Source organism: Carlito syrichta, unplaced genomic scaffold, assembly GCF_000164805.1.
Source record: "Carlito syrichta isolate Samal-C Ts95f unplaced genomic scaffold, Tarsius_syrichta-2.0.1 Scaffold302601, whole genome shotgun sequence".
Classification (NCBI taxonomy): domain Eukaryota; kingdom Metazoa; phylum Chordata; class Mammalia; order Primates; family Tarsiidae; genus Carlito; species Carlito syrichta.
In genome coordinates, this window is record NW_007246697.1 from 505,388 (window position 1) to 525,260 (window position 19,873).

The window sequence follows — 19,873 nt, forward strand, 5'->3', positions numbered from 1 at the left end:
CGTCATTGTACACCTAACCCTTAACTGTACCCCACAAAACCATAATAAAAAATACTGATTAATGAAAAAAAAAAGAGAACATTGCCCTCCTTTTATTCAATCTTACTGTTTGAGCTAGAATATTTTATCTACTCTTCTCTGCTTTCTGACTGGGATTTACAACAGTGTCTTCTGTGTTTCGCAGGCCTTTGGATTCAAGTTAAACTACAAACACTGACTTTTCCTGAGTTTCTAATTTGCAGACAGTAGTTTATAGTATTTCTCAGTCTCCATAATTTCATGGGCCAATTCCTCATAATAAATCAGTCTCTCTCTCCCTTTCTCAGACTCTGTATCTCTCTCTTTCCCTCTGTGTGTGTGTGTTTGTGTGTGTATAATATCTATCTATCTATCTATCTATCTATCTATCCATCCATCTATCCATCCTGTCTCCAAAGGATCCTGACAAATACAGTCTCTTACATACTCCATGTGGAAATTTCTACAGGACTCTGATTTCTGTTATCCTTTTCTATCTTCGATAATTAGAGAAGTTAGAATGTCAGCCTTTCATACACAAATTCACTCCTAGTCTTCCTAATCTTTGTAAATGAGCTCACCCTTGTTTCATATTCCATCTTTTCTTATTTTCCATAGTATTCATATTATAGTATTCATATTTCCATCGTATTCAAATTTGTATTTTCACCTTATTTATATTTTCACCTTATTCTATCTATTCCATCATATTCCATCTTTTCTTATTTCATCCTTTCATGTAGAAACCAGAGTGATTACTTTAAAACTACAAATTAGATTATATCACTCCCCTCCCCCACTTTTGGATTCCTTCAGTTGCCTCCTCTTTCACAAAAAGTAAATCTGAGCACCTTATACTGGTTGACAGGAACCTAGATAAATATAATCTCTGCCCAGGTTCCCACAACTATTGTGTTTCTTTCACCTCTATTCACAGTGATCTGGACTTCACTTTCATTTCTTGTCTATGCCATTAGTCTAGTACAGGAGAACAATTAACACAAACATTCTCAAGCTCTTTGCTATGGTTTGCACTTATCCTGACAACTTCAAATGGCAACTCAAACATCACTCTGTCCACTGTGTGTAAACTTTTATTTTCTCATCATTTATTTTATGGTCCATCATATCACCTCTCTTTTTTTTTCTTATTTCTACTCATCTACATTTCTTTCATACCAAGAGGTCTTTGAAGAAAAAGAGCTCCTATGTTCTTTTCAGCTATATTTTCAGCACCTAAATTAGTGAAAACGCCTCAGTATGTATTTATTAAATACATAAGTATCCTGGATGTTTTGTCACATGGAATATCGTATATGATGAGGAACCCTAGCTGTGAATTTCATTGAGAAATTATCTCAGCATTTCTATTCATTTTCAGGTACCTGAATCTTAACCTAACTTTACTCTTTGAAATTGCAAATCTAACATCATATTCCCTTCAAGACTCATCTAAAACAGTCTCTAGGAACATACCAGGCCTGGCATTCATAGAGAGATATTCTGTCTCTATGCTCCCATAAATCACTATTTAGCTCTTCCATAGCATAGCCAAATTCAATGTTTAATCATTCATTTGCTTCTATAATTTACCCAATTTGACTCCATGTTTTTGAGAGGCAAGAGAACCATGTTAGGCATATTTTTATTCTGCAACTAGCAGAATATCTAGAATGCATTTTGCTGAAAAAAAACTTTTGTCAAAAAGATTTTTAAAGTTTATTTGCCATATTGTTATTTATAGCTCTAACATTGAGCCAAGAACATTCATTCACATACTCAATAATCAGATTCGACAAATATGAAATAGTTCTCAAACTTTAGAGGTTTTTGTTTGCTTGTTTGTTTGTTTGTTTTTAACCAGGCAAAGTTGTAGTCCAAGGAAAGCATACATTGGAAAGGGGAAGGGATCCCAATGACTCCTAAATTGTTGTGTCCAATCTTAGAAATAATGATCATATTTAGGATGAGTCATAGGATAGGCCTGGAGATCTTGACAGAGGACATCTCAAGAAATCAAAATTTGCCTTTAGTGACCTCATTTTCTTTTCTGGTCCTGGCCTCTGAGTTCATTGAAGCCACTGTTTTCCACAGTTTCTCTTCAGACAGCATCTTGTGATATTCCTCCTAGCAACCCTCTTCTGTTATCTGTGGATAATAATAGAAATACCTATTATCTATTAGTAGAGACACTTGCAAAAAATAATACTTTTATTCAAGGTGTAAATTAGATGGTGGCAGGTAACTCAAGTTGAGGGGAAAGTACTTAGGGCACAATTCTCTCCAGCAAATGCCTACTGACCTTGAGAACCAGATGAGACTTCCATAAACAAAGGTTGGGGGGGAAATGCAGACAAAAAGACTTACAACATCTCAACCTAGAAAACGATCCAAAAGACCAGAGTTCATTTCTGTTTCTCTTACTTACTAGATGTGCTATATAGCCCTGAAAATTCCTTACACAGTCTCTGAACCACATTTGTCACATCTGGAAAACATTCCATAATTTAGAAAAATGTAGAGTATCTTGTGAGCACCCAATTTATGAATGTTTCTCAGTGTCCAAAAATGTGCCATTCATCTCAAAGTGTGGTGCTTTTCAAAATTTTTCTTTTCAGGTTTTGGAAAAGCTGTGATTTCTGTTTTACCCATTCTTTAGTCGCCATCTTTTTTGAAAACTTCTCTGTGAGGTCTTCCCGAGTCTCTCCACTTGGAGTACTTATTTCCTCCTCAGTACTTTCAGAGCACTATATATAACTTACTTTCTATTTCTTATCATCACAAGCCTCACATTATAATCAAAGGGATAATTATGTAGCCAAAAGTTAAGGGGATTAATGTCAGACCAACCAAGTTTAAACCCAAGCTCAAATAGCCATATGCAAAAAATGTTACAACAATTTGTTTAGATGAGATTGATTAGCTCCATTTTATAAATAACATAAATAAGTTTGAGAAAGTCATCATATTTAATCTTTCCACATCATCCAGGAAGCCTAATTTCTGCACTAATAGAAACAGTAAATGCAGTAGACAAAATTCTTATATTTCAGGTACTTGATCAAGTCAGGGAACTTTTAAAATGTATTTCCCCCATAATACTAAAACTGTGTTCAAAATACTAGGACTAGAATTTATTAAATATCAAGAGTATATATACCACATAGTCCATAAATGTGTGTCAACTAAGAAGAAAATGATAAAAATAAAATCTATTTTAATGTTAGATGATAAAGACATGGTCTTCTACAATTACCATAAAGAGCAGTAGCTACAAAGATTAACAATATATGTAACACTGTTTGACCAACTGAGTAACAGTGCAAAGAAACTTTGCACTGATAAAACAGTGAGTTGAAGAAAAATAAAATATATAGAAAAGCATTACCTGCAAAATATATTCTGCAATTATTTTACACACACACACACACACACACACGTGCACACACACACAAACACACACACAAAAACACACACACACACAAACCCCACAATGACATAAAAATCTAAATTCAGTTTCACAGTGTGGCACATTTAAATCTAATCCCCAAGTACTATGAGCCATTGTTCTGTCAACAAAAAAATTTCTGCGTTTAGAACCGTTTACTCTTAATCTAATTTTTTTTTTTTAATTTAAGGTTAGATTCAAGAAAAAAGGAAGCTACAACTCTAAGTTTTGGGTAGCATGTGAGATTGTGAGATGAAAAATTACAAATATAAATTATTCCCAGTAACTTATGTGTGTGTGTGTGTGTGTGTGTGTGCGCGCGCGCGCGTGTGTGTATGTGTTATGTATGAATACATACGGATGTTACAATATAACCATATGTATTCTTTTAAAAGTTGATATTCATGTTTAAATTGTGCATTTATAGTGCTTTTATAGTGATGCCCACTGTTACCTTATCTTTTTGGCTGACAATGATAGGATTTCAGTCATGCTCAGCTTTTCCGACAGTGCCAGTGATGGGATTTCTTGAAATCTTATTACTGGTTGCACTGCCTTGATCTCAGATGGAACTTTCAATCAAAAAGGCAATCAGAAGGTTATACATTCGTGAGATTCCCTGCAACGCCCGTGATCGCGTGATACAACTTGTTGGGAGGGCCTACTTGCCTCCAGTTCTTATGTGCTATAAAGTGTAATTGGCTACTTAGCTCTCAGCACCCATTTTTCCTTCTCCAAAATGTTGCATAGACTGGAACTCAGTTGAGTCTCAGTGTGGATCCGGCTGCTCCTAGGAGATTTCTAAGTCTCATGCAGAGACCTTTCTTACTTTAAGCATCTGGTTTAGCAGACTCTCCCAAAGATACCTTTGTCTTTTTCTAAGCATTTTTACTTCATTGGTGATTCCAGTGTATCTATGTTTTATTTTATTTTATATATATATATATATATATATATATATATATATATATATATATGCATACACTTACCCATGCATTTTTAAAAAACATTTTCACTGTAAAGTTCATATCCTAGAAATTATAATTCTATGTGGCAAGGTTAACACATAAATTCAATCCATAGCATACTTGAGTCATCCTATGATAAACTTTTTAAAAATGTATTATAAGAGCTGCACTCATAAAACTTTATTGTAAGGAATGCCCTCCTAATACCCTATGATATCCACATACAGGTGTTTTAGAGACATTTTTGTAATATGACTTGATCAAATAGTACCCAAAGTAGAGACTGAATTGATTCCATGTTGTATTTAATAAACCAGGGATGCATCAGTTTCCCAGACAGGAATATTGGATGGTGAGTTAGATGGGGGATATAATATAACTCCTACTTTACTGTTCTCCTCTACTAGGCAGAGAATCCTTGTCTTTGCTATGTAAGTGCTGATGAAACAAAAAACAATATGCAGAGATTAAACAGTCACTTTAATAAAGTTAAAGAATGTGTTACAAGTTGAGAACAGAGTACTTAAATTCTAAAAAGATTAAGAACCTCCTTGACCTCTTTTGGTTGTGGAATTCCTGGCAAGTCTGTTGCTAAGTAAAAGCTTAAGTCAAATTGTGTGTGTGTGTGTGTGTGTGTGTGTGTGTGTGTGTGTGTGTGTGTGTGTGTGTGTGTGTGTGTGTGTGTGTGTGTGTGTGAGAGAGAGAGAGAGAGAGAGAGAGAGAGAGAGAGAGATTGAGTGAGAGTTCCTCCTTCAGATCTTTAGTCAAATTCAGGATATTCTAAAAGTATAATTCAGCCATATTATAAACAATGTGTTGCTTACATGATTCTATGTTATAAGACATGAAATGGGCTTTTAAGTACAAAATGCTAGCATAGTGTTGACAAAGAAAATTAGCAAGAAATTCATGCTTTTTTCTCTCTTCCAGGGCAAAGGAAATTTTAAGGGACGATTAGGGCAACTGGCACACAGGACATTATCTCTTGCCCACAAAAGCCACAATATTTTATTAATATTTTCCTATTAATTACCAACAGTGGAGGATATAGATTTTAGATTTCTGAAAAACTTCATGCAATATTTTTGTTAAGCCCATGTGTGTCTGTAATCTATGGACATTTCACTGCGAAGTACTCTAGAAACTAGTCTTATCTACAAAGGATAAGTTTTAAAATATATAATCTCACTTTGGTTTGGAATTTGTAAGATAGTTGAAATATGACTGTTGTTTTTTTGTTCCAACTACCATTAACAATTCATTGAGTTCTTGTCTTAAACACTGTGTCAAATCCTGGTATATGTAAAAGTCACTTTGGACCATTTATTTGACCTCAAGAAAAAAGTGTCCACTAGCCATAGTGGTAAACATAAAATAATAATACTTCTCAGGCAACAGAAGCTGATTAAATGTTGATTATTCCACTGGATGGTTATAAATTCTTCGTGTAATATTCAAACACTTTGTTTCTATTACACTGGAGGTAGTTTCTAGAGGTTAGTGCCTCCAGTTTTGAAGCAAAACTGTGTTCATCTTAGTAGCGCCAAGTCAATGACTGAGATAATAAAGGACCACAGTCTGAATTTTTGCTCAGTGAAGTACTGCTTTAGTAGATATTTCTTCACTCCAGAACCCCCATTAAGCTGGCAGAGATTCTGCTAGGTATGTATTGCCGTTTAAGATTCTCTTGCCAAATTCAGTTCCTGATCTCTTTACTTTTGCAAGTTTTGTAAAAACAAAACTTGTCTACAGTCTTTCCCTGCCCAATGCGTCTGCTTCCAGAAGGACCCAAATAGCACAGCTGGACTAGCCTTTAGATGCCACATATTTCTTTTATGTCCCTGCTTGTATCTTGCTGTGTGGTAATTGGCAAACCATTTCTTTTCTCTGATTCTTTATAATCAAAACGTTTACAAACAAAAGTGACCCTTGGGATGATTTGGTTGAATATTAGAAATTCAGTAAGAGTTGATGATTCCATTAATAATTCTTCAACTGACTGAAAAAAAATTGATGACAACAAAGGTATTTATAAAAATATATTTCACAAAGTAGGAAACAATACAGGAGTTTCTCTGAATACAATACATGGAGTAAATAAACAATATTGCATTAAAGCAAAGTAGAAAATTAAAATGATCTGCATGTAATACTTGAGTTTTATCATACATTTTCTACTCCTAAATGGCAGGTTTGCATTACAAATTAAATATGGTCACATCTTCTAGTGCTGTTCTTTTTTAGAGTCTAAGACATTCTGTGCATCACCATGAAGATCAGGGCGAGAAATTCTAAAAACGTAAGCAGTATGTACAAATCAGTTCCTGCTCTAAAACAGTAGGGGTAACTTGAAGCATGTTTATTGGGCAGGGCATTATGTAGGTATCTAAAAGTCTAGAGTTTAAGTATTCACAGGAATCAATATACTTTCGGATGTTTGTGCTTGTAGTAAAAACACCAAATACTAGGATTATGAACAAAATAGAAAACAGTCCAAAAGTTCTCTGGGAAAATGCTGTTCCTGCCATGACCAGTTACACAACACCTTCTACTCTAAAGAGGTTATTAGCTCTCCTTTTGATAATATTGCCTGCCATACTCATCTCATCAAAATGTACAGGTATTAAACATTCATTGTATATATATCTATATAAAACAATCTAAAGGATTATTAATGGATATAATTTAGGTTTTTTCCCATATATTCCCTTAATCTATAGATTACCAGCCTTAATAAATAAAAGCATTAATGGACATCAATAAAATATTTATTTTGAGGATTAAACAAATAAATTCACGCGCTAGCAATAAAACCATCTGTTTTTTATGTAGTTCACTGTGTGATACAGTTTATCTTTGTATCCTTGTGGAAGAAGATGAAGCCGAGGGAACGAGGAATCCTGCTTCTAGAAAACCAAGCATATTTGAATGGGATTTCTCTGCTCCCACACTGAGTTGGCAAGCCCCACCCTGGAATGGATTACGAACATGTGAATATTTTAAGGCTTGACACAATATTTAAAGATGCTAGTCAGTCTCTGGTGAGTGGGGCCAACAAATATGTACAATGTGTGGTCACCGTACTGTATAATCTAAGAGGTCTCTCAAATCTCCAAAAAGTTATATTGTACAGCGAACCGAGTATTGCTTTATCATTTGTGGCGGGATCCTTATTGGTGAAGGGGAAAAAACCATTTGCATTCATAAAAATCCTTGCAGAAGACACATGTCAGCAGCAGATTCCTTGTAGGTCCTTTTTTTTTTTCCCTAAGAAAGCACCTTTTAATTTTGATTTTTTCCTCTTTTAAACCTTTTCTCTAAGGATTAGCCAGGATCCCAATCTTTGTGGTGATCAGGTAAATATCAAATATCCAAAGACTTCTAGACACTCCACATACTTAATTCACACTCCACAAGATTTATAACCTCCTAACATATATTTTTTATTTTATTATCTTTTTTTGGTTCAACATTAAAATGTGGTTGAGTTTATAGATGATTGGTGCTAAACTTGCCTCTAAAACAAATAGTCACATTGGTTGTATCTAAGGGAAGTGACCCTAGAATATTACAGAATGCTCAGTTCCAGTAATTTATTTATAATCCACTGTCAAGTTTCTTTGTCACTTTCACCAACAGAGTAGAGTTCGCCCAGTCTCTTAAAGCGGGGACCCCAGTCACTGAGGTAGTCAAAATTCTGGTCTGAGTCTGATGTGGTGGACTCCAAGGAGCTGAGAGAACCAGCCACAGACCCTCGACCTTCATAGCCATATATCTGAATGGAGTCATATGGCGGGGCCGTAGGGTCATTATCTGCCTCATGCAGCCTTACATTTATAAATTCATCGACATCAACACCATTCGGAACTGGAGCAAGCCCTTGCCTTGGCATAAACTGCAAATCTGGTTTAATATCCTTACGGGGTAAAAATCCATTAATTCCATCTGGATTTTGTAAAGTTGCAATGTCAAAAGCTTCTGTGTCCTCCTCCCCTCCTCCTTCATCATCGTAGCGAATGATGTTTTCTCGAACGTCTTCATCATCTTTGATAATTAAGGGTTCATTTTTATGTCGCCGTAGAGTTACAAACAGCACCACAATGACTGTAGGAAAAATATTAAATTATAGTTAGCCAAACCAGCATATAATTTCACAGGCATCACACCATATCTGCAAAGAGAGAGGGGCATTTTTCAAAAATGTAAGAGCATACAACTTTAATATTTGCTAGGGTATTAAGCTACACACCATTCTGAAAGATCTGCATTGAATTTTGAGCAATACTTTGCCAGATTGCTTCTGTTTATCAAATGGGGATAGCATTGGGTTAAAATAATCAGTTTGCATCTACTTAAGCTGAAAGTTGAATTTTATACTGTTATGATCACTAGAGTGAATGGCACTAAATAGAAAATAATACAGATACCATGACTGACTTGTTATGTATCTTGGGCAAGTTCTTTAATACTCTTTGGTTCCAAATCTCCCTTCTATAAAAAATAAAAAATAAAAGAACCGAAGTAGGTCATATCCATTGTATTTTAGCAGGTCTTCAAGACACTTTCCAAACAAATTAATATTATTTCACAGAAAAAGTGAATGTCAAAGTTGCACAAGCAACTTCTTGTTTTATATGAAGTCCAGAACACCTCTATCTGGAAAAGTAGGTGTCAAAGTAGGGAAAGGAAAAGGAACACATACAAAACTAGCCAAATCAGGTAAATCCAACTTGAGCTAATGGAGCAAAATATCTCAGCAAAGTGATGTTTAAGTCCAAGGCACTGAGAGAGCAAGACAGATGCAACTGAGAAAACAGTAACTGATACCATGTTTACTTTGTTTTATTCCTCAAAGGCATGGTAAGATATGACTCTCCTTTTTATATATGGTCCTACTGTCTAATCTTATTTTGATAATTATTTTTTAATTAGAAAGTTATAGAAGTTTTCATTCAATTTATAGACTTCATTTTAATTTGGTGTTAATATCAAGTACAATATTTGAGGAACACAATGTTATTTTGAATAAAATCTTTTTCTGTTGTGGTTTGTTTGTTTGTTTTCTTTTTATCTCATTAATCTTCCTGATCTGATGGACTCAGCTACCCAATCTATACGTTGTTTGGCTAAAACACTTGTGGGCAAGGGAAAGGCCCCTGTTGCAGTAAACTGGTGTGCCTCAGAAGATCTGAATTTCTTATATAAAAGATGATGTTGTAACCATATAAAGACCCTTCTCTCTGCCAACATCATTATGCTTTATCCATCTTTTTACTGGTAAAAGGAAAGAAAAGGGCATTGAAAGTCTTTTCAAATTGGGCATTCACTATCACAACCCTTTTCTCTTTACCTCCTTTAGTGATCTCAAAGCATGGGGGGAAAAAAGGAAGTTCCTCAACCCCAAAAGACTGTTGCTACCTGCCTGGTCGGAGTTTACTGTCCTTATTTACAGTCATTTATGAACCAGAAAAATGACCATTAGGCTTTGGAGACAATACATACCTAGTAGCAAAATTATGCATGCTAATATGGCAATTAAGGCGCCCATACTGAGTCCAATAGGAAGGACATAAGCTTCAACATTACAAGACTGGACAACACCATCATTGCTGCAGCCACAGACTCGGATGGTCAATGTGCTGGTGCTACTCAGCGGAGGATTTCCACTATCACTGATTACGATTGGTAAAAGATAGACTTCTTGCTTCTGGCGGTTGAATCCATTATGCTTTGCCAAAATGCTGAGGGAATTATCTGGAAAAAGTGAAAATTGCAGTAATTTGCATCATTTAAAAATGACTGTTCAAACAACACTTGTTTTTCTAGTTCATAAATTCTCTGCAAACTTCAAGACAATCACAACTCCACTGGACTACTCAGACATTCTCCCTCCCACACACACATTTTCAATTGACATGGACCAACATATCCACATCACAAGTGAAGGTATGAGGCCCCAAGATGAACTAATGGAGTTTTACCATAACCTTACAAATACCAAATATTTCTCTTATAAAAATTTTCTTCGAGTGTCCTTCCAGGAGACATGCAGTATCCCGTCTCCATAAATCGACATATAAGCTTATTTTTCTTTAATTTAGACTGATAATGCATTGAGTAAATTTAACGGGGTAGAATGTCACCATATTTGAGACACAAGTTTGAGAAGCTATCTATTAAATGATAGATTGCATGATGATATCGTTTTGCAAAACAATATACTTTTTTGACACCCTTAGGTACCAAAAAGACCACTAAAAAGAGAGCCAGTCATGATCTACAGCATTCACACCGAGATATAGCAAAAGCTCCATTTACAGACAGTGGGAGGAGATATGCCATCTCTATTAAAATTCTATTGAGAAGACCTACAGTGGTTATCCAATAAGAACAGAATGAGAAGTCATTTAAGCAGGTACTTCATTTTGCATGTGTCACTTAATTAGATGGGTATCTATCTACCTCTTGTGTATCTCTATCTATCTATCTATCTATCCATATATATTGGAGGGAGAGAGAGAAATTATGTGGATCAGTAGTTCAGAAATACTTGAAGACATACTTCAATTCAGAGTAAAACTAATCAGTGAGAACTAATTGGTCCTACATTAACTTTACAGATCTCAAAAACTTACCCCAAGATGAATTTTTTTTTTTTTTTTTTGCTATCATTCATTTTCATCTCATGAACTATGGTCACATTGTGTGTATTGTTTATCTATTTTCTCATTTTGATTAATGGGAGACATATGTCTACCCAAAAGGGAAACACTGATTATCTCTCATTGATATTACAGTCAAAAGCAAATAAAAAAAATTTTGGTTACGTGTGCAGTGTTAGTTGGGCAAAATGATTATTTCGGTTAGAATTTTTTCAAATATTGAAATATTTAAACATCACAGAACTTCATTTTTTTCATATTAAAGCAGTGATTCCAAACCATTGCTGCTTAATTTCTGGTTATTAGTAGCCTATTGGTTTTTAAAATACTCAAATAGGTGGACATATATTTCATTCAAATAACTTCAAGTAAATATGCTAAGTCTTATTTACCATGTAGTACTAGAATTTTTAAATAAATATAGTCATTCCCAAAAATATTTGTATAAATGTACTTATTTTTACCTTTAAAAAAATAAGTAGGCCTGTAATGCCTTGCTAGTAAGCAGTCAAACAGAAAAAGCACTGTGAACTAACAATTTTTTTAAAAAATTTCTTCTATTTGTGCCTCATTATACAGTAATTAGAAAAGCAAAAAGAGGTTTCTAATAGAGTTAAACAGTGATATACCCAATGATTCAGTTATCCTTATTTCTGTAACCTAGAAGGAAATACCAGTAAGCTAAAAGCAGAGAACACTATCTCAAAACAGATACAGAATATAAGGCTGTGTTATATTTTCAGAAAGTGTATGACAAGTTTGAGTACAGTTAATTAGTGTAAGGAACATTTGTGGATGATTTTATATACTATAGTCGAAAATAGAGTTTGGGAATTGTTCTTCCAGATGCAATTAATAAAATTACAATGAGGTTTTTGTCTTTTTGTGGTTGACATTATTTATATGAGAAACTATCTTTGCATATTCTCTCTTTAAAGCAGTCTGTGACAATTTAGAAACTGCAGCAGAAGTATTACTTGTTGTAGAACAAAGCTACTGCCTTTATTATTTAGAAAACCATTCGTGGGTCTAACATTAAACTTATAAGTATGTATATTCATATATATATATACATATATATCGCTAATTCTGAAATTTACATATGCTGTTTCCCTTTCTACTCTCAAGAAATGTTGACTGAGTAAATAAAGTCTCTGAGTCATTCCAGTTAAATTTTACCTGCCAGCTCCAGGCAGCATCAATTTCTTATTGACTTATTTACCTTTTTAAAACTATTTTTAAATTTGTGTTTGATTTTTTTATCAATTTACTTGAGATCTTTCATTATGTCAAATGAAACAGTCATTATTGTACACATTAAAAAACACATTGAATATCGGCAGTTTCACATAGTTCAGGTGAAAGATTTGTAATGAATTTTTTAATCTTACATGTTGCAAATATCTTTTGCAAAGCTGTGGTTTGTTTTTTTAGAAATTATGGTGACTTTTTATCATATAAAATTTTTAATTGTAATATAGTCAATTTTGTCAATCTCTTTTATGATTAGTGTTTTGAAGTCTTATATTTAAAAATCTTAATTATACAAATGTATTTTTTAAAATTACCTTTCTCATTTAGATTATTATATGGAATTGATTGTTTTCTCTGCTGATAATTGAGTTTCTCAACTTTAATTATGTAGCAACTTACCCTTGCCCACTGATTTGCAATGTTCAGTGTCTCACAATTCAAACTTTTGTGCATTTTAATTCTTTTAGGGAATCTCTATTCTGTTTCAATTGTTTGTTTCCCTAATTAATACCATACTTTATGTATGAAAATTTTATAATAAATCTTGATATTGGCTAGGGAATTTTCCTCTGCCATGTTTTTTTTAAGAGTATCATGCCTATTCATGCTCATTTGCTATTCTCTAACAAACATATGATCAGATTATCAAGTTCTATAAAAATCCCTTAGCCTGTAATCCCGCGCCTTTGGGAGGCTGAGGTGAGTGGATTACTTGAGCCCGCGGGTTCGAGACCTGCCTGGGCAGCGACACCTCATCTCTACAATAAATCAAAAAATCAGCCGGGCGTGGTAGTGCATGCCTGTAATTCCAGCTACTTGGAAGGCTGAGGCTGAAGGATCGCCAGAAGCCAGCAGGTTGAGGCTGCGGTGGCCGGGAGCGGCCACTGCACTTCAGTCTGGGCGACAGAGTGTGACTCCAACTCAAAAAAAAAAAAAAAAAAATCCCTATAAGAATTTTGGTACAATTATATTGGAATATAAACCAATTTTGAGATAATTATATCTTTATGATTGATCTTCTATATCAAGATCATGGTTTCTTTGTTTTCTTTAATATATACCAATAAAATGTAATAACGTATATTTTATTACCATAGTAAACCTGTTTAAAATTAGTTACCTTTTTAAAATTATATATTCAAGTCATTTTTGCTAGTGTATCAATGCAATTGTTTTATACATTGATTAAGTTCTGCAATCTTCTAAGACTTTATTTTTACCTAGAAAAACACATCTCATCAGAGAATTCCATTTCAGTGTGATAACATAAAGAGTTCTACTGACATGATTTCCAGTGAAACTGGTGAAAATGATAAAAAGAAAAAATATTTAAAGAGTCTGGAAATGAATCTGAAAGCAAGCAGCAAATAAATAAATATTTATTGCAGAAAATCTTAGCCGGGCTCGGTGGCTCAGCCTGTAATCCCGCACCTTTGGGAGGCTGAGGTGAGTGGATTGCCTGAGCCCGCGGGTTCGAGACCCACCTGGGCAGCGAGACCTCATCTCTACAATAAATCAAAAAATCAGCCGGGCGTGGTAACGCACGCCTGTAATTCCGGCTACTTGGAAGGCTGAGGCGGAAGGATCGCTGGAGCCCAGCAGGTCGAGGCTGCGGTGGCCGGGAGCAGCCACTGCACTCCAGTCTGGGTGACAGAGTGAGACTCCAACTCAAAAAAAAAAAAAAAAAAAAAAGAAAAAAAAGAAAATCTACTACAGCATTGTAAGAATGGTGATACTCTACTATGTGAAACAGAACTCCTACTCTCCCATTTCCACCCTGCCTTCTCCCAGCTCAGTGTGATGGAAACTTCACTCCAAACTGGTTTAGTCAAGAACAGTCTTCCTCTCCCTATAGCAAGCAGTTGGAGAGCTATTTTCTGGGAAGAAGCAGGATCTCAGAAATTATCATTCCACTCCTACTTACTTATTGTTGAAGCTAAGCTCTAGATCACTGTGGCCAAGAGGCAAGTGCTCTTTTCTTCCCCCACAGATCCCACTCATGGAACAGAGGCTCTATTTGGGCACTGCTCCACTGGGAATATGGGATCTCAATTGCCTTTGCCCTAAGCCTTTCTACACTGGGAGAAGCAAAAAAAGATTGGAGGCTATTGTTCCCTAGAACCGCATGCTCTGTCTTAAAGTATAGGTGTCACTCAGAGATACATGCTATAATTACCAGCCAGCTACAGAGCTAATAGCTCAGAGATTTTGCCTGGGAGAGAAAGCAAATAACCTGGGAAAAAGAGATCCTTCAGAGCTTACTAGGGTCAGAACAAATCTGAATCACTGATGTAGGGAACTACTCTTTCAATAGAGACCACATTTAAGTGGATTGCTCTATAGAGAAATTTAGGTACCATGGCAGTGTCAAAAACAATACAGAACTCAATTCGTGGAGCTTAACAACTGAGCATGATTAGTGAAAGAGACAGACAAGAAGACCCCTGCTCAAACCACCGTTATTCTAGAGTAACTCTGGGAATACCCAAGGTAAGATGCCCTGAGGTGAAATATCAGAGGTTTAATACTACAGAAGAAGAAATATATTTTGCTAAGATAATCTAGCTGGCCATTAAAAATAATAAGCAAGCAAATAAAAATTAAAAAAACAAGCAACGGGGAGGGTACAAGCTTTGTTTTAATATATTATCTGAATGTTTAGTTTCCAACAAAAAATTATGAGACATGAAAATAAATAGGAAAGGATGACCCATAGAATGGAAATAATTGGCAAAAAGAAAAAGCATATTAGAGTGATAATGAAAAATTACCTAGACTAGCTAAACAGTAGACTTGAATTGGCAAAAGAAAGAATTCGTGAATTTGAAAACTGAACAATAAAAGATATACAAGCTAACTAACAGAGAAAAAAGACTGAAGATAAATGAACACAACCTCAGGAAAATGAGGGACATCATCAAGTATACCAACAGATGCGCCATAAGTATATTAGAAAAGAATAGGGACAACGAAGTCAAAAAATATATATAATTGAAACTTCCAAATTTTTTTGAAAATCATTAATCTGTACATTCAGAAAGCTGAACAAACTCCAAGAAAGTAAATACAAAAAGATGCACAAACAGACACATCACAGTAAAAATATCAAACGCCAAAAACAGGGAGAACATTCTGAACACAAAAGAAAATCGGCTCATCACATCCAAGGGAACTGTAATAAGAGTAACGACTGAATTTTCATAGAAACAATGAAGGTCAGAAAGGCATGAGATAACATACTTAAAGTGCTCAAAGGAAAAAAAAGTCAATCAAGAATCATATCCAGCAAAGCTATCTTTCAAAATAAATATATATGTAAAATAGAGACATTCTCAAATGAACAAAAACCACCAGCAGATATGCTTACTAAGAAACAGTAAAGAAAGTTTTCTTCATACTGAAAGCAAATGACCTCAGATGGTAATTTAAATCTACATTAAAAATAAAAAAGCAAGCAAGATAATTATGTAGTTATAAAAGATATATAAATGCATTTTTAAGTTTTTGTCATAACTGTTTTAAAAAGCAGATGTATAAAACAATATATACATAATCTATTGGAGCATAAAATACTAGAAATTAAAAAAAATAGTTTAATACTCTAATATCTAACTTTCAATAATGGATAAAACAAATAGCCAGAAATCAACAAGGAGATGACTGACAATATAAACAAACTATACCTAACAGACATCTATAAAACACTTCACCCAGCAACGTCACAATTAATATTTTTCTCAAGTGCACTTGGAAAATTCTGCAGTGTAGATCATATTATAAGCCAAAAAACAAACCTCAATAATTGTAAAATGATATAAATAATACAAAGCATGTTGTCTGACTATAATAGAATAAAGTTGGGAATCACTAATAGAAAGACATTTAGGAAATTAACAAATATGTGGAAATTAAGCAATGTACTCCTAAATAGTCAGTGGAACAAAGAAGAAAACAAAATGGAATTTTTTTTTTTAATTTCAATAGCTTTAGTGGTACAGGTGGTTTTTGTTTACATTAATGCATTTTATAGTGCTGAAGAAGTCTGGGCTTTAAAGTATCCACCATCCATATTAGCATATATTATACTTGATTGATGATTTTTTTATCCCTCCCCCCATCCAGTCTCCCCTTTCTGAGTCTCCAATGTCCATTATATCATTGCATAAGTTTTTGAAGATCCTTAGATTAGCTCTCACTTATAAATGAGATAAGCAGTATTTGGTTTTCCATTTCTGCATTATTTCACTTAGAACAATAGTCTTGAATTCCATCCAAATCGCTGCAAAATCCAGAATTTTGTCTCTTTTTATGGATGAAAAGTAGTACTCCATGGAATATATGAGGGAGACCCCCCAAAAAACGGAATTATTTTTTGAAGGGTGGGAATCCTTTAGTGCGTACTTTGCCCACTAGGTAAGTATTCTAAGAGTCCATCAGCATCAGAGTACCAGCTAGTGTTACTATTCAGCTTCACTCAATTTTTTTTTTAAGATTCTCTGTCTGTTTTCCCTTTTCATGTTGAGTGATTGACACAAAAAATGTACCCACACAGCACTGAGTGTTCAGCAGTTTATGACCAAAAATGGCAAGACCCGCATGCCTTACCTTCCAATTCAGTCAATCTCACCTCAAGTGACTTTTTGTTGCTGTTGTTGCTTCTCCTGTTGAAAAAAAACTTCTCAAGGGGAAATGTTTTGTTGATGTGAAAGAGGAGAAAGCAAAAGAGGCAGAAGCACTAAAAGGTATTAAAATTGATGGGTTCAAAAACTGTTTTGAGCAGTGGAAAAAGTGTCTCAGTAAGTGTATTGCATCAAATGGAGAGTACTTTGAAGGTAACTGAAGCTTATACATGTTGGAATAAATACACAATTTTTAATAAGCAAATTCTGTTTTTCTGTTGTTGTTGTCTCCTCTTGTAGCTACCACGTTTTCATTATCCACTGATCAGGTGATGGGCATGTAGGTTGATTCCACATCTTTGCAGTTGTGAATTGTGCTGCTATAAAGATGTGACTGCAGGTGTCACTTTTGTATAACGACTATATTCTTTTGGGTAGATGCCAAATAGTCGGATTACTAGAATGACTGGTAGGTATACTTTTAGTTCTTACAGAAATCTCCTTACTGATTTCCATAGTGGTTGTAATAATTTACATTACCACCAACAGTGTATAAGTGTTCCCATATCACTGCAACCATACCAACATCTATTGTTTTATTAATTTTTTAACAATGGCAATGATGACTGGTATAAGGTGATATCTATCTCACTGTGGTTTTAATTATGAGACAGTTGTAAATAAAGAAACAACAAATTAAAATATATGGATGCAACTAAAGCAGTACTTAGAGGGAATGTACAGCTTTAAATGCCTATATTAATAAGGCAAAATGATCTCAAATCAACAACCCAATTTTCCACTATAAGCCATAAGGAAAATAAGAGCAAAGTAAACTTAAAACAATCAAAAAAAAGGAAATTAAGCCGGGCTCGGTCGCTCAGCCTGTAATCCCGCGCTTTGGGAGGTTGAGGTGAGTGGATTGCCTGCGCCCGCGTGTTCGAGACCCGCCTGGGCAACTTGGCGAGACCTCATCTTTACAAAAAAATCAAAAAATCAGCCGGGTGTGGTAGCGCGCGCCTGTAGTTCCAGCTACTTGGAAGGCTGAGGCGGAAGGATCGCCAGAACCCAGCAGGTCGAGGCTGCAGTGGCCGGGACCGACCACTGCACTCATCTGGGCGACAGAGTGAGACTCCAACTCAAAAAAAAAAAAAAAAAAAAAAAGGAAATTATAAAGACTAGAGAGTAAATTAATGAAATAAAAAATAAAAAAATATACATCTGGTCACAATTTGGGTATTTCTATATAGTCATATATTCTCTGCAAATAAAGGATGCTATTCATTTCTTTTCAAGCATTATTGCATTTATTAATTTGTTTGTTTATTTGAGTTAGTCTCACTCTGCAGTCCAGACTGGAGTGCAGTTGCATGATCACAGCCACCACAGTCTCAAACTCTTGTAATGCTTTACGTACAAACATTAAACCAAGGAAGAGGAATGACTCCATTTTCAAAACCTTGCATCCTACTCCACACCCATTTGTGGCTGTTTATGACTCACTGTTGAAGGAAAGAGCTTGATGGGTAATTAAAGTGGACTAGTAGCACCAAAAATGACTCAAATGACAATATTTCTAAAGCAGTAATAGAGTTCTCTTCTCCTTGGCAGAGAAATTAAAAAAAGATACCAAATAAACATTAAAGAACAGATAACTCTTAGAATAATAGTAACTCTTTTCAGGTACATAGTCTTGCTTAGTTTCAAATAGCATGGTACAGTCATGCCATTCATTGTACATAAACTTTCTTTCAGATTCTGACAACAGATTGATTATGAGTAGAAATATTTGCTTGTATTATTTGTCTTTGTAATTTTGTTTTTCAAACAATTTGTTAGGCTTTTACTAGAAGCTATAAAAGTCAGTGCCAAAGGTAGTCATCTTAAAATTAATCTGTTAGAATGGTTATGCAATGGTCTTTTGAAATTATAAAAAATAGATAATATTAGCTAAGATATGTATGTACTATTTCACTAAAGCCCCTTGAGGCAGACTTGCCTTAATCACAGTTCTATTCCCAGTCTCCAGTACAAGACTTCTTGGCACAGAGCATGGATTCTTATAACATTGGTCCCATTGTTTAATTCATTTTAATTTGGAATGCATTTAGTTTCAAAGAATTGAACACCTAACTGATTCACTAGCACTGAGAAATCCTTTTTAAAAATTAGAAAATGAAGCAGCAATGGGTATCTTTCTACTTACTTGCCTATGCATCTATCTCATAAGAATTACTGTTGCTGAATAAAATTAAAATTGAATAAATGTATCATTCTGGGATAATTATATTAATATCAGTATAAATGGAACATTGTTTAATCTCTCAATAGATAAACATAGATACCTATATCTATCCATCTATATATGTATATGTATATAGATAGATAGATAGATAGATAGATAGATAGATAGATAGATAGATAGGTAGATAGATAGATAGATAGATGTGTGTATTCATTATTTGGGGGGGGAGAGAGAGAGAGAGAGGGAGAGAGAGAGAAAGAACATTTGGAATTTCTCTACTTCTATTGAAGATGAAAGGTTTTGGTTTCCTGCCCTGAGGCCTGTGTGGTCTAACCTTTGCCTAGTTCTTCAGCTTCCTGTGCTGCCATTCTCCATCACATATCTTTACATGTTCTAGCCATCCTGGCCTTATCTAAGTTGAATATCTTCCATCCTCAGGGCTTTCATATCTGCTTCTTCTTCTGCCTGATAACTTTTGTACCCTTTCTTATCCATAACTCAAATTGTGAATATTTATGTATTCATTGTATCTGTGTTTAAATGTCACTTCTTTGTGAATAATTTCTTTCACAAATTGTCCCCAAACTCTTCGTATAAACTAGTCACATGAGTTTATAAAAATGTCTATATTTTAATCAAAACACTATTGTAAAGAAATG

General features: G+C 34.6%; 1 protein-coding gene across 3 annotated transcripts in view; it reads right to left on the minus strand.

Annotated features, from left to right (window-relative positions):
• Positions 1-1,723: 1,723 nt before the first annotated feature.
• CDH8 (cadherin 8) overlaps positions 1,724-19,873 on the minus strand; it is a 416,549-nt gene continuing 398,399 nt past the window's right edge. The window contains exons 11-13 of one of the 3 annotated variants that reach the window (XM_008057004.2): positions 9,937-10,188; positions 8,356-8,538; positions 1,724-2,166 (exon numbers count right to left, since the gene is read on the minus strand). In XM_008057004.2, the coding sequence (XP_008055195.1) occupies positions 2,120-2,166; positions 8,356-8,538; positions 9,937-10,188 (482 nt within the window). In that variant the 3' untranslated portion in view covers positions 1,724-2,119. Of the gene's footprint in view, positions 2,167-6,459; positions 8,539-9,936; positions 10,189-19,873 lie in introns of those variants that run through there. The other 2 variants (XM_008057005.2, XM_008057003.1) reach the window with 2 other exon arrangements.